A 27,641-nucleotide genomic window follows, 5' to 3' on the forward strand; every position below is an offset into this window, starting at 1 on the left:
TAATGTAAGTAGAATTGGCCTCTGCAGATAATGCAGGTCATTCAGACCAAACTGGAATTTTCAGTTGCCCTTTAAGTCATTCAGTAAGGTGCTAATGAAACTTAAGAGTAAAATTTGGCGTCCCTAGTGTCTAGAGTGGCAGTACTGCCTCACATACAATAACATTAGTGTTTTAATACCCTTCCATTTATTGGAAAAACACCAAAAATGAAAGTGGATTTTCCAGAATAGACACACTTGGGTTTGCTCTTTTTTTGTGACTAGTTTCTTAGGGTAATTTGCAAAACTTTTTGCAAGACTAAATTAAATACAGGACAGAAGTAAAATTGAACTTCAGCATTCATAACTTTTTCTCAAGATGTGATATGTTATCAGGTAGGCTTTTTTTTAATGGCTGGCTTAATTAAATATTCAAAAGAGGCTGAGATTGCAGTTATATATGTAAATTGACATTTTTTTAGTATCTCAGCTTGAAATTATTGTTCACTCTTTCTGAAGAATGCTACCATTTAGAGACTAGAAAATTGAAGATATTTTGGTAAAAAATTGTAATTAAATTGTGTCTTAGAACAAGACCCAACTGTCACTGCCTTGGATTATTTCCATGTCTTCCTTTTGGCAATGAATGCTAGTAGGAGCAATATCAAAATGCTTATCATGTAATATGAAGTAAACTCCAATACAAATACTCCTTGTGCAGACAACATCCACTCAGAAATGCTGCTCACCTGGTGTAGACCATAAATGAGAAAATTTGTAACTTTCACAAATGGCCAATTCTTTAACTTGTGACCATATAAAGACAACAAAAGGAATGCTTTGGAACAGTTAAGTCCACCTACACACTCAAATGGAGCTATGTATGTGTATATATCCCTAAAGTTAGCTTACAGATATTCATATGTACAGGTATGCTTTTCATAGACTTGAGATTCTTTTATATCAATTTTCTATCCCTTCTCATGAATAAACTAAGATAATCATGAGCAGTGTAGTCACGTTGGTAGTGTTTATTTTTATTTATCCTAGTTTTTCCTTTTTCTTGCATCTTCTGAGCTTTTTATTACCATGTCCTGTATTGTATTGGGATAGACAAATATTGATCCAAAGAATGTATTTGTAATTAATTAGTGTATTAGTTATTAATCAGTCCTTGCTTACACCTTTTCCCTATTGTTCACCCAACTGCAGTCTTTTTTCCCTATAAAACAGAAGATATTTTATTACAGTATGTTCTGCCAAATTCTGACTGCTGGCTTTTTGTTTATTAGAATAATTGTATGATTTTGTACTGAGTATTCTTTTTGTGTTTTCTCTGCTTATTTCTTTTAATCATGCTGGTGGTGAAAAGAAGGGTGCATTTTATATTTGCGGTGACCCATTTTAAAGCAGTAGGAGACTGCGTGTTCCCCAGGCAGTATTAGGTGAACTATATTTGCCCATTAATTAAATGAATAAACCTTTCCCAAATTGAGTCATTTCCTCAGTGACAAATAAAGGAGAAAATTCTGGTAGTTCTCAAGAAAACCTAGAAAGTTGGTGGAAGGTGTCAAGAGGCTTAAGGTCAGTAATTTGACCTTTTAATTATCTTCTTTAATTAGGAATAAATAATGTATGAAACAACTTTTAATGGAGGATAGAATTTGAAAAATGAAATAAAATTTCAACTTCCACATATAGCATTTGTGAGGAAAAATGGAACAGAAACATATATTCATGTAATAGTGGAAAAAAGGAATGTGGTTTTTAAGTTTGAGTTTGCTTAATGTTCTTCATTATTAAATTATAGCAGGATTCCTAGTAAGTATGCAGCATATTTGCATGAGTATTAAAATAATTCATCATGATTAATTCTATTATAGTAAGTCTCAGTCCTAATCACAATCTGCCGTATACTATAGTGGTTTGTCAGTATTTCACATTTTACTGGAGTTTCAGTGGAACTGCAGCTCCTGTAAGCACCAATGTCATCTGAGTTCACTGTGATTAATGAGGTTCTGAAGGAGATCTAATAACGATTAGCCAGTTCCATAAAATGTTACAGAATAAGGTCGACGGGAGAAAAGTTTTAAAGCTCTTCAAAATGTGCATTGTAGGGAGTACCTCTGGCAACAAATTTGGTTTCTTGAAGGATGAAGAGGTTTAACCTTGGAAACAGCTGAACTACTGGGGCAATGGTGGGAAAAGATTCCGTAGTTTGCCTTCAGATACTTAAAGGCTCAGAAAAAAGCAGGACCAGTCTGGAATTAATGGTTGAAAGTTAAAAGGAAGTAGATATCAATCTGATATGCTGAAATTTCAAAAAATCAATACTCACCAGAAACAGAATGGGCTTCATGGATTTAATGGGCCCAGTATGGTGTGGAGCTTCCTATTACTGGAAGTATTCAGGTAGAGACAAGATACCTACTTATGGAGACTTTTGCAAACTATGTTTTTAATGGTTCAGAAGAGAGTTTTCTTTAGGTAAATTCTGAATTCCTTTTCAACCATGAGTTTCCAGAAATTAATTTCCTTCACAGTATTAACAAATTTCTTATATTGTTCTTAGATTTCAGTGGAAGCTTCAGTGGGAGATGGCTTCACTGGAGACATTGCAATTGATGATTTGTCATTTATGGACTGCACCCTCTACCCTGGTAAGGAAGGATATTTTAGTATATGAGTTTTTTCAAACCTGTTTACTTGAAACAACTGCCAAGGAAATCAATATTTCATTTCCAGAAATATTCAAAAATACTCTCAGTTCTATTCTATTCTACTAATCTATTAACCCTGGAAAAGGTTGTGAATCTTTTCTAGTAATTAGTCTAAAATCTTTGCAAACATAGTAAAGAGGTTTGAATCAGTTGTGTTTGTGTCTTATCATATGCAAAATATTAGGAAATCGTGTCTGAAGTTAAACTGTAATTCCATCATATTTGGGGGGTTATAAGAACAGAATTGGTTGCCTTATAATCACATTGTTTTGGAGACTTTAATAACCTCTCAGGTACCTTCAGTGATGTTTTACTCTCGGGCTGCACTTTAAATATTCCTAAGGATTGTTGCCAGCCATTTCCCTTCCAAGTTATGGACTTCTTTCCATTAAAAATCTAATACATATCTTCCAGATTTATATCTCCATCCTCAACCTTTCACCTGAACTCCTGACTTAGATACTAACCACCTACTCAACATCCAAACTTAGATGTACTAGGCATCTCAAAGATAACTAGGGAAAATAACCTAAAACAAACACACCCCAGGGGAAACTCATTCTAGGCAGTGCATAATGATCTAAAAGGGCTGAAATTCAAACTCCTGGGACTGAGGTTGTAGACTCTTTAATTGCATGACAAGAGAAAGCACAGTCTCCTTCCTAGAGTGATCAGAGGCTGGATAATTTAAAAATCAATCACAATAATCCATGTGGAGAGCACTTTCAAGTGCTGAAAACTTAACCTGCAGCCCTGGTCCATCACAGTGTAGCGTTATTGGTCAGAGGAGTACCAGCCTCTCCCCAGACATAATCAGAGGGCTGGATTCCAGTTCTTTCTGCTGTAGCTAATGTCATACCTCTGATTCTCCACCTCATCATTCTGGCAGGATTAATTACCATTCTCTGTGCAGTGGTTTCTATGAAACTCTGCAGAAAGCCAAATGCTTCTCTGGAAAGCCAGCAGAAGGAAATCAGAATTCAACAAGTTTACCTTTATCCCTCAGTGTCTAAAAGTAAATTCTTGATGACCCATTGCTCCCTCAATCCGATCATTCTTGCACGCCTCCCTGTCTCAGTAAATGATAGTTTATCTCCAGTTGCTTCTTCTTCATCAACAAATCTGATGAGCCACTACCTTCACATATATCCGGAGTCTACTGCTTCTCGTTGCTCTTGATACTCTCCCCTTGGTCCAAGCCACTGTCGTCTCTGTACAGATTATTGTGGTTGCTTTGTCAATGATCTGTCTGCTTCTACCCTTGAACCACATAATCTCTTCTCAAAACAGCAGCCAGAATGATCCTTTTCAAACTTACATAAGCTCATGTTACCCTATCATGAGTCTTCCTATGACATCCCATCTCATTCAGAACAAAAGCCAAACTTCTTCCAATAACTTCCAAGGAATAAATGACCGGCCCTCTCATACGGCTCTGACTTTACTTTCTGCCAATGTGCCTCTCATTGATGTCTCTCAACTACAAGACCTCTTGGCTGGTCCTTGAGCACTCCAACCCATTCATGCCTCAGGGCTTTTATACCTGCTATTCTCTCTTCCTGGAATGTACTTCCCTCAGATATCCCCTTCACCCCCCTTACTTCTTTCTGATCTCTGTTGGAAAATTTCTCTAGTGAAACCTTCTCTCAATCAATCTCTCTCTCTCTCTCTCTCTCTCTCTCTCTCTCTCTCTCTCTCTCTCTTTCACACACACACACACACACACACACACACACACACACACACATCTCTTCTTATCTCCTTACCTGACATTTTCTGTCTCCTTCCCCTGTGTTTTCTCCACAACACGCATCCCCTTATAGTCAAATTTTATTTCCGCCATAATAATGTTAGTGGCATGAGAGCAGGGATTTTATCTGATCACTGCCATACCTTCAGTAGCATAAACAGTATCTGACACATAGTAATACTCGATAAACATCTGTTGGATAGGTGGGTGGATAGGTGGAGAGATGTTTATATCTTTTTAAGTGTTTATATATTTTAATTTATTATTGTTAAAATGTTAATTACTTCTATATGTAAGACACTGTGTTGCATGTCAGCTTCTGTTGACAGCCAAATCTCAGTGACTTACAATCACAAGCATTTATTTCTTACTCTTAAGTGTGTGGTTTGGCGTAGAAGAATAGCAGCATGTAATTCTTGTTCATAGCTCTGTATAATTCTATGTAGTTCAAGTTATGTATCTCTGTTCTGTGGGTCCTGTCTATATGCGACCCAGGCTGATGGACCAAGTCCCTGTCTGACACATTCTGTTTTTAAGTCAGAGGGTTGGAAAAAGAAAGTATACTTAAAGCTTTTATTAGGGCATCATGTGTCTTCATTTCCATTGGTCAGAGCAAGTCAAGTGACCAAGCCCGACAATGGCTCAGGGAAGTATTTGCCACACACAGGGAACTTGGCAGGGGCCGAGAATACAGAAAGTCCTTAGGAGGGAGGGAGCTGATAAATGGTTACATTAATACCATATATCACTCTGTGTATCATCTCACATAATCCTATTTTCTTTTAAGAGTACAAAATAGTGCCTGGTCCATCACAGGTGAAGAGATCTTGAATGTTGAATGGGATGGATGCCTTTGTTATCCCAAGTTTAGGGAGCAAACTGAGAAGGAGCTAACCAGCCCAAGGCTATCCAGCTATAAAGTGGCAGAGTACAATGTCTGCTTCTTTGGATCATAATGTTTATCACTATTATTATATTGTTCATCAAATACATTAACCACCCAAGGAAGAGAAAGCAATTTCCATTTTATGGGTGTGAAAAACTAAACTTAAAGAGCATCGGTGACCTGGGTAAGAATGCACAATTGAGGGTGGGAATGAGATTTTTCACCTAAGGGGTCTGATTTCAGGGCCAAATCGCCTCCCAGTCTTTGCTTAGGGAGAATGGCTGTGACCCCAGTGGCAGAGGGGAACAAAAAAGAATACGGAAAGGGAACACAAGTCATTGTTGCTACTGTTGCTGCTTTAATTATCCTGCTACATGCATTCTGGGGCTGATGTTGCCAAGGTAGAGGGAAAAGAGCTGCCAGAAACAAGGGCAGAGATGTGAAATATCAGTTACACACCGTTAGTCCCAATTTTCTGCTTTAAGTTTTGGAAGAAAAATATGGAATTTTAAAGACTGAACTGCGTGGTTTTCATGTTGGCTTCATAGCAAAAGAAACTCTGGGCAGAAACCACAAAGCCTGCTGAAGCCATAGGTTTCATAAAGGAAGCTGATGTGATCTTACCATAAGATGAAAACGAAAATAAAGATTAGGTTTTTAATAGAAATATTGCTTTTGATTATCAGTCAGTGTTTTGACATGACATCATGTTAGCTGAGGTGGGATCAGTCCGCGTAGGTTCACTTACAGACATTGATTTGCTTTCAATATGAACATTATCTACAGCATGTTTCCTCCTTGATTAACAAAACAAAACAAATAAAAAACTAAAAAAAACACAAACTATTGACCTCATGTCCAAAGAGCAGATTTGTAACCTGTAATTTTATTTTATACTAAAAGTGACTAAAAAGGAGGAGATTATTTCATTTTTACCTATTTCCTCAAAATCAACTTCTCTTTCCCCTACGTCTCCCTTGTTCCTTTTGATGACCTCAGTATCCTCGAGCAACCCAGGATTGAAATACTATAGTCGTCTTTGGCTTTCCCCTTAAACTTTTAAGTTTCCCCTTAAACTCCAAAATATTTCTCACATCTGTTCTACTTTTTCCATTACCTCTGCCATGACCTTGGTTCAAAACGCTGTTGACTCGAATGACAGAGCTTCTTAACTGCAAACTTTTATTAATTTTCCTCAATAGTTTTTATGCCATAAACTTAGTTTCTTTTTACTTTGTCCTAGACCATCATTACTTGTTCCTCTAGGTTAGGTTGTCTCTCATTTTCTAACTTCTAGTTGTTTCTAACAATTTTCAAATCCCTTCTCAATAATGGATCGTATCTCCTTTGTTTCAGTACTTTGATGATATAGATTATCATTTTAAATCTAATTCAGGAGGAAAATAGAGAAACAGCTGTTTATGCAAGATTAATTACATTTCTAGGGAAAGTAGACAATCTTAACCATGCAATAGAATCCTATGATTCTTTGCATCGGTGTGTGATGATGTTGTCTGTTCCCAGAGTAGATAATGATGTGGAATAATGGCAAAGTTAAATAGCTTTCCCTTCACCTTGAATTAGACCTTCAGAGTAGATTTAGGAAGAACTGTTGCCAGACATTCAGATTTTAAAATATTATCCCAAAGGAAGTATCTGTTTTGCATTATTCCTTCCATCTTCCATCAGAAAAGCAAGGAGTGTGTGTCTTTTAGCAGAATACATGCAACAGGAGTTTTCTTTCTTGTGTCCAAGATTATTGGTGAGATAGCTGGGTTATTTGGAAAAATAAATCTGTGACGACATAGCATCACAACACACTGTTTGCAAACTGAAAAAAAATACCTACGCACTTTTCATCAAAGTTAAAATTTCAGAATTCAGCATGTGTATTAGATTTATTAGTTACTAGAACTACTAATTATTAGAATGAGTATCACTGTCCAAGGAATTAGTGTTTTTCTTTTCCCAGGAAAGTTGTTACTAAGTCAGTGACATATCTTGCAACTGATGATACCTTAAAATTGAGAAAGTATGGTAACTCTTTAGAGAATGCTTAACAATTTTTATGATGTTCCTCCCCTGCCCACTGAATGGTTTTTGTTGTTGTTATTGCTAAACTGGCTGAGTTGATTGAATTTTTGACATCCCTCCTCCTTCACCTCAATATCTCACCAGCTTTATTTGTGCTTGATCAAGTCTCCCTTCCTTCTGCAAAGAGTGATGTTTGTTTCAGTGGCAAGATGTGTGAGTTCTTTTGTGTTCATTTTTCAGATATCATCTGCAAGTTTTTTGGGTTTTTTTTTTGTTTGTTTTGTTTTGTTTTGCGGTACGCGGGCCTCTCACTGCTGTGGCCTCTCCCGTTGCGGAGCACAGGCTCTGGACGCGCAGGCTCAGCAGCCATGGCTCACGGGCCCAGCCGCTCTGCAGCATGTGGGATCTTCCCGGACCGGGGCACGAACCCACGTCCCCTGCATCGGCAGGCAGACTCTCAACCACTGCGCCACCAGGGAAGCCCCACCTGCAGCTTTTTACCTTCTAATACTAATTTTGGTGTATCCATTACATTTTTATCAGGATAGTAAATTAAATGAAAGCATTTTGCTTTGAGGTCCTCTTTTATCCATATTTTTCAGAAGGAAATATAGCCTCTGAAGAAAATTTTAGAAATGTTGGAAATATTTGCAGTTCAGTAAAACACTTCAAGGCAAAAATGAAGAAATTTGAGACTCAGTGATTGTAATCTAAAATATTCTGGTTTTATTGTCTTTGGTGTAGTGTCATAAAGTGATTGAGCATATACCTAGGGAAAAATTTTGCCCAAAGCCTATGGTCCATGCAACATAGTATTTTATTTATAAGATCTTATGAAAAACCCAAATGAACTTTTTGGCCAACCCAATAAGTTTCTAGAAAATAAAATTCGACAAATAACTGGTTTAACATATTTTAAATTTAAAACTTTAAAAGTTTGTCATCTTTTAATTGAAGGAAATGCTAAATACCAAAAGTGGAGAAGGCTGTTGAAATACTTAAATTTTAGCTTGAAAATTGTCCAACTGCTAGTTAGGTTTATTTTTAGTCACTTTCAAAGGTAGTAGAATGTCTTTAAATATGGAAAATATCTTGTGCTACCTGGAAAATTTTATTGAATCCATGTGGTAGAGCAAAAATATTTCAAAAAAGAGCTGATTTGCTACTGGAGAAAGAAAAAGAGACAGTGCATCATATGAGGCAAAGAGCTGTGTCACAATTGTTAATAAGTCATATCCAAAGAGTAGCTATGTTTCAGTAAAACCTACTATCCTAGGAAGTAGACCTAGCACAGACACTTTAGTACGATTATGCTAAATATAGTCGTTTCAGCTTGTGGTTATAACCCCAGGTTATTATGTTAAGTGCAATAGGAACAATAGGAAACGCTTTTCTTCTGGTGCTGTAGATATTTCAAATTTTTAATTTTTCTGAAGATTGATTATGTTTAAACCTCAAGTAGACTTTTAAATTTTTAAATTAAATGTATTTCTTAACATCCGAAGTCACAAGAAAAACATACGCATTGTTACTTGGAGATAAAGAACAACATATTAGTCAAGTAATTCACACAGTTGTGATATCGCTAAAGCTGGCAATAATTTATCAAGGGCTTAGGATGTTAAAATTTTTACTTGTTTAATTACCAGTGTGGGAATAGCTGTCAGGAGGGAAGTCTAGTATAAAAGAAGTTGGAAAATCTATTTTTACCAGAAAGATTACACTAGGGTAGCATGAAGTATATCATATTTGTTACAAGGAATTCACAGAGCAAGGAATTAGGACATCGAGTCCATCCGGAGCCTGAGTCATCTAGGGTGACAGCTGTGCAGGTGAGTTGGTTTCCCTTTGGCTTAGGGATGGGGAAGAAAATCAGATCAAACCAGACTAACCTCTGCTTCTTGGTGTTCAGTTATTTGCATTTCACCTTTCAATTTTGTCTCATCTGCAAAGCTTTTAGTGTTTTTTTTTATTTTAAGAGCATTAACTCTACCATTGCTACCAACTTCAGCATTTCTAAACAATCATAGGTTTAAAAAAAATCACAAGTTTTGCTGTGGAGTGAATGTTCCAATATTCATATGTTGAAACCTTAACCCCCAATGTGATGGTATTTGGAGCTGGGGCCTTTGGAAGGTAATTTGGGTTGTTGAAGTTGATGCCCTCATGATGGGATTAGTGCTTTTATAAGAAGAGGAAAAGATGTGAGATCTCTCTCTCTCTGCATGCATATACCAAGGGAGGCCATGTAAGGACATAACCTGGAATAGAGCCCTCAGAACCCAGCCACGTTGGTACCCTGATATTGGACTTTCAGCCTCTAGAACTGTGAGAAATAAATTGTTGTCTAAGCCCCTCAGTCTGTGGGATTCTATTATGGCAGCCCAGACTGACTAAGATGGGCTTATTGTTCTAGGTATGTTTTACTATTAAGGTTGTTCACTGTTTATTTTTATATATATATATATATATATATATATATATATATATTTTGCGGTATGCGGGCCTCTCACCTGAGTTAAGAGCAGGATTCTTTAATAAGAAATACTGCTCTGAGTCATAGCAAAGTAAAACAAACTGACTTCGTGTTCCTTACATGAAAGTATAAAGCATCTGTGAGGGTCAGAGATGTGTCAGGAGGCTTGCAGTCCTTGCCATGCCTCAGGCTCCACATGATGTCTTGGTCTAACCATGTGTCTGGGCTCTGTTTTACTTCTACATGGCAGATCCCAAGGAATCAGTGGCAACTCCATCTTTCCAGTTATACCACCATTTCCAGAATTGGACTTTGGAGTAAGAAACACTTTCTTCCAATAATTCTTTTGGTGCTCTCAAATACAAACATATTACACTTATCTTTTAAGATTCACTAATTCTGGTAGAATAACAAAGAGTAATGAGGAAAGGACAAAGAATTTTAAGGTTTTCCTATTTCTTTTTTAGAGTAGTGATATTTTTACCTACCTGGGATCCAGGTCATTTTACCTGGATCATTTCTGAGATAGAAAATGAGTTGTCTCTATTTTTCCTGAATATAGACTCATCTACCTCCTTTTTCTAAGATAGCCACGCATGTCTATGATTTCTTCTTAAGTGAGGGACTGTTTCCTAGTATAAATTGAAACCAGGCCTAAAGATGCAGTTAAGACTACTGATTTTAATAATGTGGCAGACCAGATGATCTGAAAACTGTAACACTACATATACCTAGAAATGTCAAATGTAACATGCATTTTTTTAAATGTTAAGCTGAGGTTACAAAAGAGAAATGCCCACATGAGAGAAATAGAAAAATAGAACAGAAAGCATACTGTGATTGCCAGAGTTAGGGAGTAAAGAGAATATAGGATGGATGAGAGGCAGGAAAAGGGGAGAGGAGGGCCAAAAGGGGTATATCATCCCTGGGTGGAGGTACCAGTGGGGTTCAACTCAAAGTTAATCTAGAAACAACTAGATTAACAACTAATTAACAACTAGTTAATCTAGAAACAACTCAAAGTTAATCTAGAAGGACTCTTCTACAAACTAGATGATAAAGGATTCTCACATAAAAATCAAGCACAAAAAATTATGGTTGCCAACCTCCAAAATAGTCCCCAATAATCCCCACCTCACGGTATTCATGATCTGTGGACCAGGCCCCTCCCATATTGAGTAGGACTGACCTGGGTAACTAGTGACCCATGTGGCAATGACTGGGTGTGATTTCCAAAGCTAGGCTTCTGTTGTCTTCCTTTGGATCACTCACTCTGGGGGAAGTCAGACACCATGTCTGAAGGATACACAAGCAGCCCTTTGGAGAAAGCCCAGGAACTGAGACCTCCTGCCAACAGTAGCCTAACTTCCCAGGCATGAGCCCCCTTGGAAAGCAGGTCTTCCATCCCCGGTCAAGCCTTCAGATGACTGCAGCTTTGGCTGACGTCTTGACAGTAATCTTATGAGACCCTGAATTAGAACCCACCAAGCTAAGCCTCTTCTGTGTTTCAGACTTACATAAGTTGTGTGAGATAATAAGTGTTTATTAGTTTAAAATTCTAAGGTTTGTGGAAATTTGTTATGCAAAAAATAGAAAACTAATAAATAATTTAAAATATTAAAGGACTCTAAGCCATAAGAAAATAGCATGATGTTGTCCAAAAAAAAAAAAAAACCCAGAAAATTTTGAAAGAAGTAGCAAATTGGCCATCGTGAAGTGAGAAATAAAATCAATGAAATAAAAATCCCAGCAGATGAATTAAATAGCTGAATCAATGCTGTGATTAGTCTTCTGGAGAATAACTATGAGGAAATTTCAGGGAGCAGCAGAGAGAGATAGAAAAGGAAAATGGAAGGGATAGATTTACTTGAAGGATAGATCATAAAAGCTAATGGAGTTCCAGAGAGAGAATAAAGAAAATGGAGGAGAAGCAATTTTCAAAGATATAATGGCTAAGAATTAACATAAGATTTAAGAAGCCTATTCAACCTCATGCAAAATATTAGAACAAATCCAGGTCTAGGCTTATGGAAATGAATTAGAAAAAAAATGAAAGGGAAGATTATGGTAAAAATAGCCAGAGATTAAAATACAGTTAAAAAAGAACTGCAATCAGATTAATAGATGACTTCACAATAGCAAGAAAGGAAGTAGGAAGACAGTTGAAATTATTTTCAAAGTTCTGAGAAAAAATAACAGTCTAGAGCAAAGCAAAATTCTTTCAGGAATGAGGGTGAAAATAGGCACTCAGAGCATGACATCCAAAAACAAACAAAAAATGATTTCACTGCACCAGCCTCCTACCAAATGAACTATGTAAATGTGAACATTTAAAGGAGACAGAATGAGCTCAACAAGGGCTGAGATGCAAAAGGGAAGGGACAGCAAAGAAAATGGCAAATGTGCAGGTAATTCTAGATATACCAGTGGATGATGAGCATGTGGTATGACCAGAATGTTTATACACTACTGAGAAGTATAGAAATTGATACAATTACTTTTGAAAGCAGTTTGGCATTATCTAGTAAATTTAGATGTGCATCCTCTGTGACCAAGCGATTCCACATGTAGGTACCTCAGGAGAAATGTACAAAGAAACAAAACCTCAGAGTCAACTCAAAAACCACTGATGGTAGAATGGCTATATAACATATGTTACATATTCATATAGTGAAACATTATACAGCAGTCAACACAGCTAAACTGCAAGAACACACATTAGTTTGGATGGATGAATGTACAATGTTCAGAAAATAATCAAGTTGCAGATTATATAGAGAATGGAGTCCATTCATCTAAAGTTTGAATCTAAACAACATTTTATTTATTTAAAAAGGACCTACATGGTGCTCCATGTATATGGTCACTATTCTAAGAATTTCACAATAAGTTATTTAGTCACATAAGCTAATAAGTAAGCACTGTAAGACGTTATTTGGTATATATGCAAATGAAGAAAATGTAAACACAAATGAAAGCAAAGAAATAAAACACAAATTTCAGTGTACTGTGAACCAGGAGAGATGCCAATGAGGGGATGGAGTCAGCGGGGAAACACTGGAGGGTTCAAAACTGTTTGTGAATTTCATTTCCATAAACTGGAAGGCAAATATATGGCTATTCTTCTTCTTCTTTAAACCAGGCACATATTTTATGTTCATTCTTATATATGTATAATATATTTCATAATAAAATATAAAATGATAAATGAGAGAAGTTTGAGTTGCACCAATAGACTAATAGATCAAAAAGTGGCCATTCATGTGAAAAAAAATTGTATTTAGATTCTCATCACAGATAATAGATAACAGTAGAGCCCAGAGGGAGGAAAGATCTAAATATGAAAAATAAAACTATCAAAATTTCATGGAAATTATAGAAAACATATTTATGATATTAGAATAGGGAAGATTACTTTTAGTGAAATTTTAAAGCACAAACCATAAAGGCAATGATTGATATATTAAAATTAGAGGTTTTTTTATTCTGAAAGACACCATAGAAAATGGCAAGACTAGATTAGGAGAGCATATTTGTCACTTAGACAAATGATTGAGGATTAGTATGGAGAATATGGGATTAATTTAAACCTGTAAATTAATAAGAAAAAGACGATGGATTTAGTAGAGAAAAAGAGCAGGGTATGTGAATAGTTAGTCAAAAACGAGAGTAAGATACTTGTGTGGCCCCTAAAAAAAGTCTCAATAATTAGGGAAATACAAGTTAGAATATCAAGGAATTATTATTTCAGACCTGTTACCCTGGCAAACATTAAAAAAAATCTGATGATGCCAAGTGTTGGCTGGAATATGAGAAATGCACACGTTTCTGGGTGGAAATGGGTAAACCACCTTTGAAAACAACTACTTAAGTTGACTGATTACATACCCTATAACTTTGAAATTTCATTTCAAGGTACCTTGCCTTGGAAATACTCTGGCATATGTTTGCAAAGAGAAATGTACAAAGACATCCATTGTAGCACACTTTATAGATATTGTTACTGTCCTGCTTGAGAAGAGATATACCAGCTACAGACTATTCATACAATAAATATTTGACTCCAGGTATTCATTTAATTGAATACCCTAACCAGTTAAATGAATGAATTGATTCTCTATGTAACAATAGAGATAAATCTGAAAAATATGTTTGGAGTCAAGATTGCAAATTCAAAAGAAATATGAATATTATTTATGTAAAATTTTCTAAGACTCAAAATAGTGTATATTTTAAATGGAACATGTATGTTTGAGATAAGGACACAAAAACATGCATGAAGACTCACTACATTCAGGATGTTAATTCTTCCTAGCTTGATCTATAGAGTTAATGTAATCTCAATCAGAATCCCAGCAAATTATTTTGTGAATATAGAAAAACTAATTCTGAAGTGTGTATTGAGAGGCAAAAGACCCAGAATATCCAACACAATATTGAAGGAGAACGAAGTTGGAGGACTGACACTACCCAACTTCAAGACTTATTATAAAGCTACAGTAATCAAGACAGTGTGGTATTGGTGAAAAAACAGAGCACTGTATCATTGGAAGAGCATAGAGAGCCAGAAATCTACCCATGTAAATATAGTCAACTAATCTTTGACAAAGGAGTAAAGGCAATTTAATGGGAAAAAGATGGTCTTTTCCAAAACTGGTGTTGGAACTAGACATCCATGTGGGGAAAAAAAAAAAAAAAAAGAATCTAGACACAGACTTTATATCCTTCGCAAAAGTGAACTCAGAGTGGATTGTAGACCTAAATCTAAAATGCAAAACTATAAAATTCCTAAGATAACATAGGAGAAAATCTAGATGACTTTGGTTATAGTGATAACTTTTTAGATACTACACCAAAGACAATCATTTAAAGAAATAATTGATAAATTATACTTGATTAAAATGGAAAACTTCTCTGTGAACGACATTTTTAAGGGATGGAGAAGACAGTTCACAGACTGGGAGAAGACCTATCTGATGAAGGAGTTATCCAACATATACAAGGAACACTGTAAGCTCAACAGTGAGAAAATCAACAGATGAAGAAACAGGCAAAAGATCTGAGCAGACATCTCACCACAGCAGATACATCGATGTCAAATGAGTATATGAAAAGATGCCCAGTCAACCAAGATGTCCTTCAGTGGGAGATTAATAAACTGTGGTATATCCAGACAATTGATATACTATTCAGTGCTGGATTAATATCCAGACAATGAATACTATTCAGTGCTGGAAAGAAACATACTATTAAGCCATTGAAAAGACTTGGAGTAAACTTAAATACATATTAATAAGTGGAAGAAACCAACATGAAAAGCCTACATACTGTATGATTCTAATTATATAACATTCTGGAAAACACTATGGGGCCAGTAAAAGGATCAATATTTGCCAGGGATTGGGGGCAGGGACAGACAGAAAAGCAGAGCCTAGAGGTTTTTTAGTGTAGTGAAACTATTCTGTATGACACGCTAATGGTGGAAGCCTGTCATTATACATTTATTAAAACCCACAGAATGTAAAACACCAACAGTGAACGCTAATGTAAACTGTGGAAAAGCAGCAATGGATTGTTGAGTTTGCAAGGAGAGCCTGCACATGCATACCTGGTCTCTTAGTTTCCTCTTTTTGCGGAGAGAGTTAGCTGAAGGAAGTCTGAGATGTGCTCAGCTCTTCCTTGCTGTAGTTCACAATGGTCAGCTTCTGTATAGAAATTTCCAGCACAGGTTATAACTTAGTCTGTGTTTCACACTCTGAAAGATTACCTGCCTACAGATACAGGCTATTTTTTTCCAGTATCGACTTCATCCGTAAAAAGGTTGATATTTTGATCTACTAGCTGCCCTACGCTTCAGTCTTAGTACTTAATTGCTTCAAAGCCTGAGCTAAGAAATAAAGTACTATTTATTGGACTCTCCTCAAGTTCCCCAAAGCACCCACATCCCCAGTCCTCTAGACACTGGATGTGTAATATTGCTCAGGTCTTTTCTGTCCCCTGCAAAACATCTCTGCTTTGGTTTATTAGTTGCCTGGAAGCTCAGCTGTTCTCTCTTCCCCATGTCAGAGCCACCAGCAAATCATTCTCCACGCTAATACCTGATAAGTATTTCTTGAAGTGGAAATTTTATATCTTGGTGTTTCTCCACAGCTTTTTATATGTACTTCAAAATCCTGGTTGGTCCCACTTAGCTCTCTGTGACCTGATAACCCTCTCCTCTCTAGTCCCGTATCTGATGACTCCATCAGATGCATTCTTACCATATCCCAAGATAGTCTTCTTGTCGAACTCTCACAGTATTCCAGAAAACAACAGGAAAATACATTCCTCTGTCTTCACATGAGTCTTTTCTCCTTGCCTCAAAAGACCTTGTACCCTTCTTTATCTACCCAGCAACAAATCATCCTTTAAAACTAAAAAGTGTATATGTATAACTGCATCGCTTTGCTTTACACCTGAAAATAATACAACATTGTTAATCAACTATACTCCAATATAAAATAAAAAGTTAAAAAAAATAAAAACTTAGTGTAAACATCACCATGCCAGGAAGTCTTCCCCATCTGATACAGAATTTTCCTGTGTTCTCTTAATATACTGTACAATCTTAACCTTTGTTCATCTATTCATTCACTCACTCTGTCATCCATCCATCCTTCTATCCCTTCTACCATCCTTCCATCCCTCCTTCATCCTTCCATCCATCTGTATATGTATTCACTCACTTCACAATGATAGTGTACCCACCATATACCATGGTCTGAGGATGTGAATACAGGAGTTAAGGGATAGGTGTCATTTTTGCCTCCATCATGTTAAAATCTCTATCCTAAACTTATCCCATGGAACTGTAATGAAAGAATTTCCTGACTGCCTTATCCACTAGTCTGTAAACTCTTTTATGGCAGTGACAGCATGTTTGGCTTTAAGTCCACTACATCTACCATGTATATGACACAGAGATGTTATTAATAAGTGCTTATTGGATAGCTTACTGTCTAAATTAATCAACTTCTATAAATTTCTTCTAAACTCTGTAATATCAGAAATTATAGCTTATTTAAATATTTCTGGGTGAATACTTTTGGTTTGGGTCTATCTTGCAACCTTGAATCCCAGCTATGTGGGGATATCTGAAACAAAGAGGAGATGTTAAGTTCGTTGTAGCAGTGGAAGAACAAAGTTTATTCACCTAGTGAACTAGAAGGTTCAACCTGACCTTGACTCTGGTTCCTAACGCCAGCACCTGGGATTCACTTTTTCCTGCTGATCTTCCAAGCCCTATTCTTGAGCCTCTCATTTGTTCAGTGAGCTCTGAAGAGCTTTTCAATAATTTCCATCTGCACCTTCACTTATTTTTATAATCAAAGATATCTAAAGTTATTTGCCATTACTAAAGCCATGAACCCCAACTTATATGCTTACATAAAGAAGTTCAGCAGATTAGCAAATACTATCAAATATTCTTTATAATGTTGAGTGTGAAGCATACTTAATAAAGTTTATTGTGTGAAGTCTTTAAAGAAATGGAACAATCTGCAAAATGATACTTGTCTATTATTTCAAGGTAATTTGCCAGTGAACCTTCCAACTCCACCAGAAACTTTAATTCCAGTAAACTTACCTCCACACAACTGTACCGACAATGAATTTGTTTGCAGCTCTGATGGTCAATGTGTTGAAAATATCCAGAAATGTGATTTTAGATATGACTGCCCTGACAAATCAGATGAATCATCCTGCGGTACGTGAATTCCCAAATTTTGCATTAAATATAGCCATAAAACTGACAAGAAAATACTAGTGTTATCTCAAGTAGCGTGGCATAATGTCCTAGTTAGAAAATTTCAACCTGGCTTAAAGCAGTTTCTTAACATAAGGACTATTTGTATAGAAAATGATAGAAGAATCAGCATACATTCTTGTATCATGTCCAACAAGAGGTGTCTTTAAATTAATATTTAAATTCAAAATACTTGTTTTCATGGACTTAGCTTGATTCCAGAGCTATCATTTATCATTTTTATTCATCCCCCTTTTTGTCTCTGCTTGTCACAATCACTAAATAGAAATGTTTAGGGAAGAAGCATAATACCCTCAAATTAGATGAATCTGCTCAAATTTTACCATTGTCAAAACGCACACATAAAATGAATACTATGTCAAATGTGCAGAGTTAATAAGAAAACCAATCCTAATACATGTGGACACTTCAACGGCTAGGTACTGTTGAAAGATGGTTTTCATTTATTGATACTTGCCAATCTATGGCTTCTCCTGAATGGATCAAGGCAAATTATTTAATTTAGAAGTGAACTTCTCAGTCAAAGATACAAACTGAGAGGAGAAAAATTAATCTGTGTCTGAATGGGCAAAACACAGGATCAGAAGGAATAAACACTTGTGATTTTTTTCCCCTTCCTTGCTCTTTATTAAGTTGTATGTGAATTTACCATAATATTGATCAAGTGTCTTGATAATACTGACGGTTTAGAACATACAGATAATATAGCGTATAGTGAAATTCTAATTTATCTTATGTCAGCCTCATCAAGGAATTCTAAAACTTAAAAAATACACAATAAACTAATCCAGGCCAAAAAACCTCATAAAATCAAAGCTAATTCACTCTGTGAATAAGATGGGACAGTAATTAACTCGAGTTGGTCAGAAGGATGTACTGTGCATCACAGATGTAAGATAATATAATGGACGATGCTGTGGTATTCAGACTCCCTCATGGGAAGACACTAAAATCCTCTTCTGATCACACGTAAGTCGACTTTGTAAAAGTTTTCACAAAATCTAATTAATTACACCTAGTGAGCATCTTTAGTAAATACTGACTTTCTTCTTAGTTCAACTTTGAAATTTTAGTAATGCCATTTATGATTGGATGGGAAGTTTTGATAAGTTCTGTAAATGTCCTGAATGAATGTCTACTATTAAATTATTAAAATCATAGGGATATTTATTTATTTTGATTAAACATGAATTATTACCATTTAGTTCTGAACAAATTGTGTCTTGCCTTCGCCATCTCTTTGTAAAATGAACTATTGTGATAAGTCTGCTTGTCATCTACAGTCATATTTTGTAATTTTTTCATTGTGATAAGAATACAATATAAGATCTACCTTCTTAATAAATTTTTAAGTGTACAATACAGTATTGTTGACTGTAGGTACAATGTTGTACAGCAGATCTTAGCTTGCCTGAAACTCTATGTCCTCTAATTTTTAAAAAATCTACAATTTTTAAAATCTTGTTTAATAATATGAACAGGAGTCTATTGAATTCTAAATCTCTTCACAAAATAAGTATAATTATATGATCAATATTAATATTAGAGATTAAATAACACACCTGAATGTCATGATTAAAATCACTTTTTTTGATGGAGTTTTCCTTCTCAAATTTTATGTTAAATCGTGAATTTTATGTTAAATCGTGAATCCAAGTACCACAGTCCATAGTAGTGGTAGCCTGTGCTGTCACCGTTTATGCCATTTAAAACCTGGAGTACACACCAGGCTTTCCATTGTATACACAAGACCTCATTGAGTTGAATCTTTTCTTTTATTCAAGAAGTAGAGGATTTAAGACAGACAGACACATGAACACATCAGAGAGAGGAGGAGAGAGAGAAGGAGAGAAAAAGAAACATTTGTTTTCACACACAACTTATATATTTAAAAAATCACTAGACTTTTAATTTTGTTTGATATTAGAATACAGTCATTACAAGAATATTGAAAACTTTCAAGGAAAGAGGTTCAATCTAAAAGCTGTTGTAAATCTTATAGCTTTGAATTTAAGGAATTTGGAATTTGGGATTTAGCTTTGCGATAATACTGTGAGAAAAGAACAGACCTATCAGAACTTGGAGGTCATATAAGCAATGTAAGTGTTGTGTCAGAACAGAGTGGCATTTCTTAAATTGCTGCTTTCAGAGCGAATTAAAATCTCACTTCTTTATGAAAGCAGAATCTTCAGTATGTGCATTTATTTCCATATTTCAGTGAATATAGATATTTGAATATAATACACCTAGATTTCTTTAAAACTTTTCTAGTGATTATGTAAACAATTCGCCTAATTCTTTCAGTTATGCTTAAAAGTTAGATTATAATTTAAAGAAACCCCAAGAGTAAGAAAGTGCTGATGCAGATGGAAATCGCCATTTATTAATACATTTATTGTGATTAGCTCATCTTATCTCTGTCCCATCCTATTCAAGCTATGGAAGTTTGCAGCTTTGAAAAAGGAAGCCTGTGTAGATGGTACCAGCCAAGCTCAGAAAAATTAATTCAAGATTCAAACACATTCAGGTGGGGACTTGGTAATGGAACCAGTATTCATCATGGGGAGGAAAATCACAGGCCGTCGGTGGATCACACAACGTAAGTGAACACGCATTTGGAACATGTCTGTTAGGGACTATTTATTAAGCAGTTCCCAAATTCCTGCCACACCACCTTACCCTAAGTTAATGCTCTTGTAAAGATGAAGGTTTAAGTGAGAGCATAAGTGGGCTAAGTGTACTCTTTCTTACAAAATTAAAAAAAAAATTAATTAAAAAATAGTAAATGCTCTTATAAAAGTCATAGAAACCAGAGAAAAGCATGAGTAAATAAAGAAAAATTATTTGTAATATCACCACTCATCGAAAAGCACTGTTAATATGTTGTTTTAGAATTATCTATTCATTCCTTCCCCTCCAAATTTCTTTTCTCCTTTTCTTCCTTTTTCAGCTGCTCCTCCAACACCTTGCCCCTTTCCCTCTTCTTCCAGTTTTTGCTCTTTATCATCATTTATTTTGGTCTTTCCTTTCGAGGTTTAATAACTCATACCTTCCCCCTGTTTTGTTGTCCACAAATATATTGAGTGCTCACTTCCTACAAGATCCCATTCTTCCTCTTTCCTTTTATTGATTTCAAGGAAATGTTACTGAAGACAACAAAGGAATCCCCATTTATATTACAGAGAATCTTTTCCAAACCTTTATGCCTTCACACTTCTCCTCAGTTAAAGCTTCATGACCCCCAGTTCCTAGGTTGCTGCTTCAAAGAAAACTAAAGGTATATCCACTGTCCAGTCCATCATTGCCCTGGCCAATTTGACCTTGTACTCAAGGGGACCACGGTCTCTTAAGTGTACAATGATTTTTCTTTCCCTGGGCTGACTTTTTCACCCTGGTTTTCTGAGCTCCCTTTTGTTCTATTAAAATGGTTCCAGTTTTACCATCATTTTATTTAAACGTCTGCAGCCACAATGCCCAAAGTAATAGAGTAGTAGATAGTCATACTGCTTTGTTTTGATCACACTTGACAGTTGGCAAGTAATTTTTGAAATTTCAGGATACAAAATTTCCTTGGGCTGCTTCTGGCGTAAAAAAGCACAGGATAATTTCAGAAAGTTTCTGTGGCTCATGCAAATAAGCCATACTTCATTAATAAACTATATTTCTGTAAGGAAAAAAGACTAGAATCTCACTTCTAGGTAGTAAAAGTATAAACAGAAACATGGCAGCATATAAGCAAAGGAATATAATCGGCTTTTAACTTGTCTCTGACCCTCACCCTCTGCCTCCAATAGACTGCAAATTCCTTGAGGAATTTCAAGGACTGTGATTCCCATTTATTGCATTATTTCTAATGCTCATTATGTATTAAGTCCCAGTAATTATTTGTTGAGTGAGTTAGTTGATGATTAGGATCAATATATTTTTGCTTTAGAATTAAAGGCTACAAGGCACAAAATTAGATATATTTTAAATAGGAATACTTAATAATCAGATAATGATGAATGGATGTGCTCTACATGACAAAATCCTGGAGAAGGGGGCAGTTCCTAAACTTCTATCTTCTCTAGTTTTCCTCTCCCCTTCTCTCTAGGTCCTTTCTTCAGCCAAGGAAGGTCTGACATTTTTTACTTTGTGAAACAGTTCTTATATATCATTTATTCTACTCTATGGCTTATAGTAGAACTCCAAGCTCAGTTTGTCCAAATTATGGGTTGTTTTTTTTTTGTATATTTAAAGGGGAGATTTTCCATTTAGAAAATGCTTTTCTCTCTCAGGTATCTGGCTCTAGAGATTTAAAGCCAGGTTTTTAGACTACTGTGTCTGAAACAGTTTTCAAGACCAGTTTTGAAAATCAAAAAGCTCAACACCAGTTCTTTCTTTCTCTTTACTTTCTATGATTCCACTTCACCCTAAGTAAAGATTGCTTCTGGCTTGGGTTGGTAAGGAATATTCATAAGCAAGTGCAAAAGAAAAAAAATCACATTACTGTATTTCAAAATATTCTCTCACTTCATACACCTAATGAAGCAATAAAACATCTAGAAGAGTCATGGTGGGGTAGGAATATGTAGGGAAGTTTTCATTGTGCAGATGAGTCTTCAGTAAGATCTCAGCTTTTACCATTTCATTTCCATGATGAAAAACAAGTAAAGTCATAGTCTAAGCCACAATCTATTGTTTTGTGTTCACACTTTAATGGACTATTCTTTGTACCTGAGGATCTAAAGTGCACTCTGGGTCTAAATTAAGGGTTGCATCTTTATTTTTTACTTGTTTGTTTGTGGGAGAGTAACACCATTCCATACAGCTGGTGCATTCAGCATTTGTATATGAATTAGAAATAGTCGTCTCTTCTTCTAGGGCTTCTGTGTGGCCATGGTCTTAACACACGGGGCATGGTGAGTGGATTCTCCCTTCATCCCGTTCAGCAGGGACCAACTAAGGGCACCTGGCATGATTTTTTTCCCTAGAATTGGAATCTAAATATTTATTTAGAAATAAATATTGTTCTCAACTACAACCAGAGAAAAAATAAAGTAAAATCCCTTCAATGTAAATATCATCAGTTGCAATTTGCATGTTCTTTTGAGATTGGAGTTGGATGAAATTTCTGTTTCCTCTAACTTATGCAGTGAGAGGGAATATTTAATAGAAAATTTCTTTTCTTGGTATTTTGGGAAAAGCACCCTAATCTAGTTAAACAACAACAACAACACACGCACACACACCACAGAAGAAAAATGAGTTTATATCCATTCATGCTCCAGGAACTACTAGGAAACTTGGCAAAAACATTAGTCTTACTCAGCTGAGAATTGTTTTAAAAAATTATTTGCTTATCATTGAATCAAGGTATTTGGATTACCTAGCATCTGAGCTTTGTAGCTAATTCAAATTTAAATATGTTTAGAACATTGAAGATTTGGAAGTGTTGTGTAATGATTCCTCACGGTTTGTAATTTCATAAGATCTCAGAATCCTGTACTCTGACCTCCATAATCAGTTCGATAAGCCAAGGCAGTTTTGTTTTGTTTTGTTTTGTTTTGTTTGCGGTACGCGGGCCTCTCACTGTTGTGGCCTCTCCCGTTGCGGGGCACGGGCTCCGGACGCGCAGGCTCAGCGGCCATGGCTCACGGGCCTAGCCGCTCCGCGGCATGTGGGATCCTCCCGGACCAGACCGGGGCACGAACCCGTGTCCCCTGCATCGGCAGGCGAACTCTCAACCACTGCGCCACCAGGGAAGCCACAAGGCAGTTTTTCATTAGTACGCAAATTGGTAAATTAGCTTGTAGCTAAATACCATAAATTTTATGATCATTTTTTACTCATAGGAAAGCCTTTTTTTCACCCAGCTTCCTTTTCACAGCTGGAAGCCAAGGAGAGCAACATTTTGAGCCCTTGGCCCTCAAATCCATTTTATTTGACTGCAGTAAATGCCCATCTATTGGTTAAATAAGGTTTAATATTAAGATCTTTTAGGAGTCTTAAATCATTCCCTCAAGCAAGATTAAGCTCTTCCTATTTATTGTTCATATGGAAGTATACCTAGTAGAGTACGTATGCATATTCTGGGTCTGTAGTTTCTAACTGTGCTCACAGAAGCTTTAGGGAAATTTCTTAAAGTGTGGATCAAGTACCTCCGAAAATGTTTGTGGCTTATTGATATTTAAATATGTAATACATTTAAAAGCAGATTCTGACACTTGAACCAGAATCTTGGGAATAGAGCTGGGGCTCTGTATTTTTAGTGTAACTCCTAGGTGGTCCTAGAACCTCATTCTTAGGGGCCCTCCATAACAGAAAGTGGGGAGGGTATTGCTAAAAGACAGAGGGTGGCTTTCTTATCAACTAATTCCAATTTTGATCAGAGCAGACTCATTTTCCTCTAAATCCAGTGACTAATTAAAAAAAAATAGTACAAAATATTTCAGGAAAAAACAATAAACAAAAAGTATTCTAAGATGATTTTTCTTAAAAATAAAATTTGTGTGTTATAAAGTAACATATAATTGAGAAATCATTTGGGAGAAAACTCTACCCTGTATTAATCTAAAAGGCATGTGGGCTTCTGTGGTGGCGCAGTGGTTGAGAACCCGCCTGCCAGTGCAGGGGACACGGATTCAAGCCCTGGTCTGGGAAGATCCCACATGCGGCGGAGCAACTAGGCCCGTGTGCCACAACTACTGAGCCTGCACTCTAGAGCCTGCGAGCCACAACTACTGAGCCCGTGTGCCACAACTACTGAAGCCCACGTGCCTAGAGCCCGTGCTCCGCAACAAGAGAAGCCACCGCAACGAGAAGCCCGCACACCGCAACGAAGAGTAGCCCCTGCTCGCCACAACTAGGGAAAGCCTGCGTGCAGCAATGAAGACCCAACACAGCCAAAAATAAATAAATAAATACATTAAAAATAAATAAATAAAAGATATGTAACTCAAGACACCCTCTATGCTTCCTCTTTCACTGTAAAACACCCAGCCATTTCTCTCAAATCTTTTTGCCTATGTGTTCTCTTCTCTACCTCTAAAAAATGATCTCAGTCTTTCTTTTGGATCAAAACCAAGCATACCAATTTTATTATCATCTGGAAAAAACAGATATTTTTAAATATTTTGCATTTTTAGGTTTGCTTACAGATTGTTGAGAAACTATTTGAATATGAGCCATCTCATTCGAAATGCAGACTAGATAGAACACCATTTTGTGCTGCTTGTTTATGAAGTAGAAGTACTTTTTCTTAGATTTTTCTTTTCATTTCACAACACTGATCATGGTCTTTCAGGTGGAAATGAGTTATAGTCCCCACTGCTGCAGATACACCTACATTCCTATCTACATTATGCGTTTGTACGGGCTTGACATCATTATAAACTAAAAGCCACATAAATAATGCAAGTTGTTTCTGTGACATAACTGTGCATACCATAATGTATCTAAGTGCTAGATATAAATGTGGATAAAGCTTCAGTAAAACTGAAAATATTTGAATGTTTTCTGCTCTGCAACAGTAACAATTTTCAAAGCTTTAGTCTCAGACATTAATTGCCAGAATTACTGCTTTCTCGGAGCCTTCTCTGGTCAGCCAATTTTTAATAGGCCAATTTAGATGCCTCAACACTCTCCCAATATAATTTCTAAAAAGATCCAGTTTTATAAATCCAGAGTAATGGTTAAATACCAGGCTTTAGAAACCGTTTTGCTAAAATAAAAATACAAATACAAACAGGCAAAATAAAAATTAACCGTAGTAATTTTCTCTTAAGTGTTTTAATACTAATGGGAAATAGCATTTCCGGCAGTGTTTTCACAGGACTGAATATAAAGCATAATTGCACCTCTAAAACACAGGAAAAATTGCTTTTATTTTAGACTGACCTTGAGTTAAGCACCTATTCTTTATTTTTTTCATATATATCAGTAATTTGTTTTAAATCACTTTATTTTTATTTCAGTGTATTTTAGCTTGATAATAATTTTAAAAATTAACTACAGTGACTTGAAAACATGGAATTTAAGAGAAATCTATGCTGAAAATACTTGTAAACCGTACCTAAAATAATATATATACAGAGGTTAGGTAATATATATTTGCTGTACATGGTAAGGTTTTAAGAATATATTCATAATACAGTGTATGATTTATGTTATGTTACCAAAGATCACTGTTTAATAATAAAATAATAACTTTTATATCATGGTTACAATTGCATTCCGAAATTAAAAATTCATTTTCATTATATAATTTTTTTTTTTTTTTTTGCGGTACGCGGGCCTCTCACTGTTGTGGCCTCTCCCGTTGTGGAGCACAGGCTCAGGCTCAGCAGCCATGGCTCACGGGCCCAGCCGCTCCGCGTCATATGGTATCTTCCCAGACCGGGGCACGAACCCGTGTCCGCTGCATCTGCAGGCGGACTCTCAACCACTGCGCCACCAGGGAAGCCCTCATTATATAATTTTTGAATGTGCCTTCCCTTTAACCACGTTACGATGAAGTAAATTTATTTGCATCCCAACTCCTGCACAAAATTGTTATAGTTATACAAAATGTGGAGGAAAAAATGTTTTCTCAACTAAGTAAAGATAAATTAGATTTAATTCTTATATTAAGACAAGGACTTGAAAATATAAACATACTATATCACATATGAACCATTTATGTATATATATGATATATATGTGATATATGTGATATATATATATATCACATATGAACCAACATCAATATGATCTAATGACATTTGTATATGCAGATACACCAAATACTCAAAGATCCTTATGGTCTGGAGGAGAAGTAGCCTTGACTAGGCACACAATTAATTCTTACATTAGTCATGTATTTCCTGAGCATCTGGTCTGTGAGAATAGTAAGCTTAATCAGACATGAAACCAGCATACACATGAATAGATGTGTAATTCCCAGCAGAAAGAGAGGCCCACGGTGGACACTCAGGTCTGTGGGTCTATCTTGGTTGTGTCTCTGTATTGAATAATACCTGAAAAGACTCTCCAACTGAATTTTAGTGGCTAATATAAATGAACTAAAATAATACTATGGGTAAAGACCATTTACTTATTGTTCTAAGAATTTGACATTTTTATTGTTACAAAAATACTTTTTTCCACAAATGAAGAAATGTATTTTTACTGTAGGAGAATATTTAAATATAGATAAGAAAGGGAGGTAATGTTAACAACTATAATCTTGCCACTATGATAAAAGCACTATGCATATATACATATATATTTAGCAAAAAATAGGTTCTATCAATCACATTTTTTAATATGCTTTTAATTTTATTTACAATCTATAAGCAATTATTTACCAATACATTTTTTTAATGGGGCAGTAGTTTTCCATTAATAGGATGTACCATAATTCACTAATTTAATTCCTCACTATTTGATTTCTGAGTTCCTTTTGATTATACACAGATTTAATCAATCTGCACTGAACACTATGCAGCTTTACACACATTGTAGATTATATCCTGAGAGTACAGAGTAGAATTTTTATATTTGTTGTTATTTATACGTTAAAACATTTGATTTATATTTTGTGTTACTTTGCAAAATGTACCATTTTTGAAAGCAGTGCATGATGGTGTCTGTTTTTCTGTATGCTTGCCAAACACTTGAATGTTTAATTTTTTTTTTGTATTTTCCAATTTAATAGGTTAAAGTAGCAGCTAATTGTATTTTTTCATTTCTTTAATACAAAGAGAGGGTAACCTCTTTTTTTTCTTTGTACCTTGTCCAAGTTTATTTCTGTGTGTGTGTTTCCTGTTTGTGCTCTTTCCTTGGTTTTCAGTTTGCAGTGCTTGCTTTTTTCTTACTGATTTATAAGATCTTTTAAAGCAATGAGGTGATTTTTTATCTGTTACGAATGCTGTAGAGATTTTCCCCAATTTTTTATTGGCCTTTTGTTACTGTTTATCATATTTTTGACATCTTACAATTCTTAGGATGTACATAGTTATTTCTCCCAACTG

The 27,641-nt window shown here is 35.7% G+C and overlaps 1 protein-coding gene across 1 annotated transcript in view; it reads left to right on the forward strand.

Annotated features, from left to right (window-relative positions):
* The window catches only part of MALRD1 (MAM and LDL receptor class A domain containing 1), a 567,689-nt gene that overhangs the window by 165,221 nt on the left and 374,827 nt on the right, over window positions 1–27,641 (forward strand). The window contains exons 19-21 of the mRNA XM_060121258.1: window positions 2,552–2,639; window positions 17,413–17,589; window positions 20,086–20,248. Coding sequence (XP_059977241.1) covers window positions 2,552–2,639; window positions 17,413–17,589; window positions 20,086–20,248 — 428 coding nt within the window. The remainder of the gene's footprint in view (window positions 1–2,551; window positions 2,640–17,412; window positions 17,590–20,085; window positions 20,249–27,641) is intronic.

The sequence above is a fragment of the Lagenorhynchus albirostris genome, chromosome 1 (assembly GCF_949774975.1).
Source record: "Lagenorhynchus albirostris chromosome 1, mLagAlb1.1, whole genome shotgun sequence".
Classification (NCBI taxonomy): Eukaryota; Metazoa; Chordata; class Mammalia; order Artiodactyla; family Delphinidae; genus Lagenorhynchus; species Lagenorhynchus albirostris.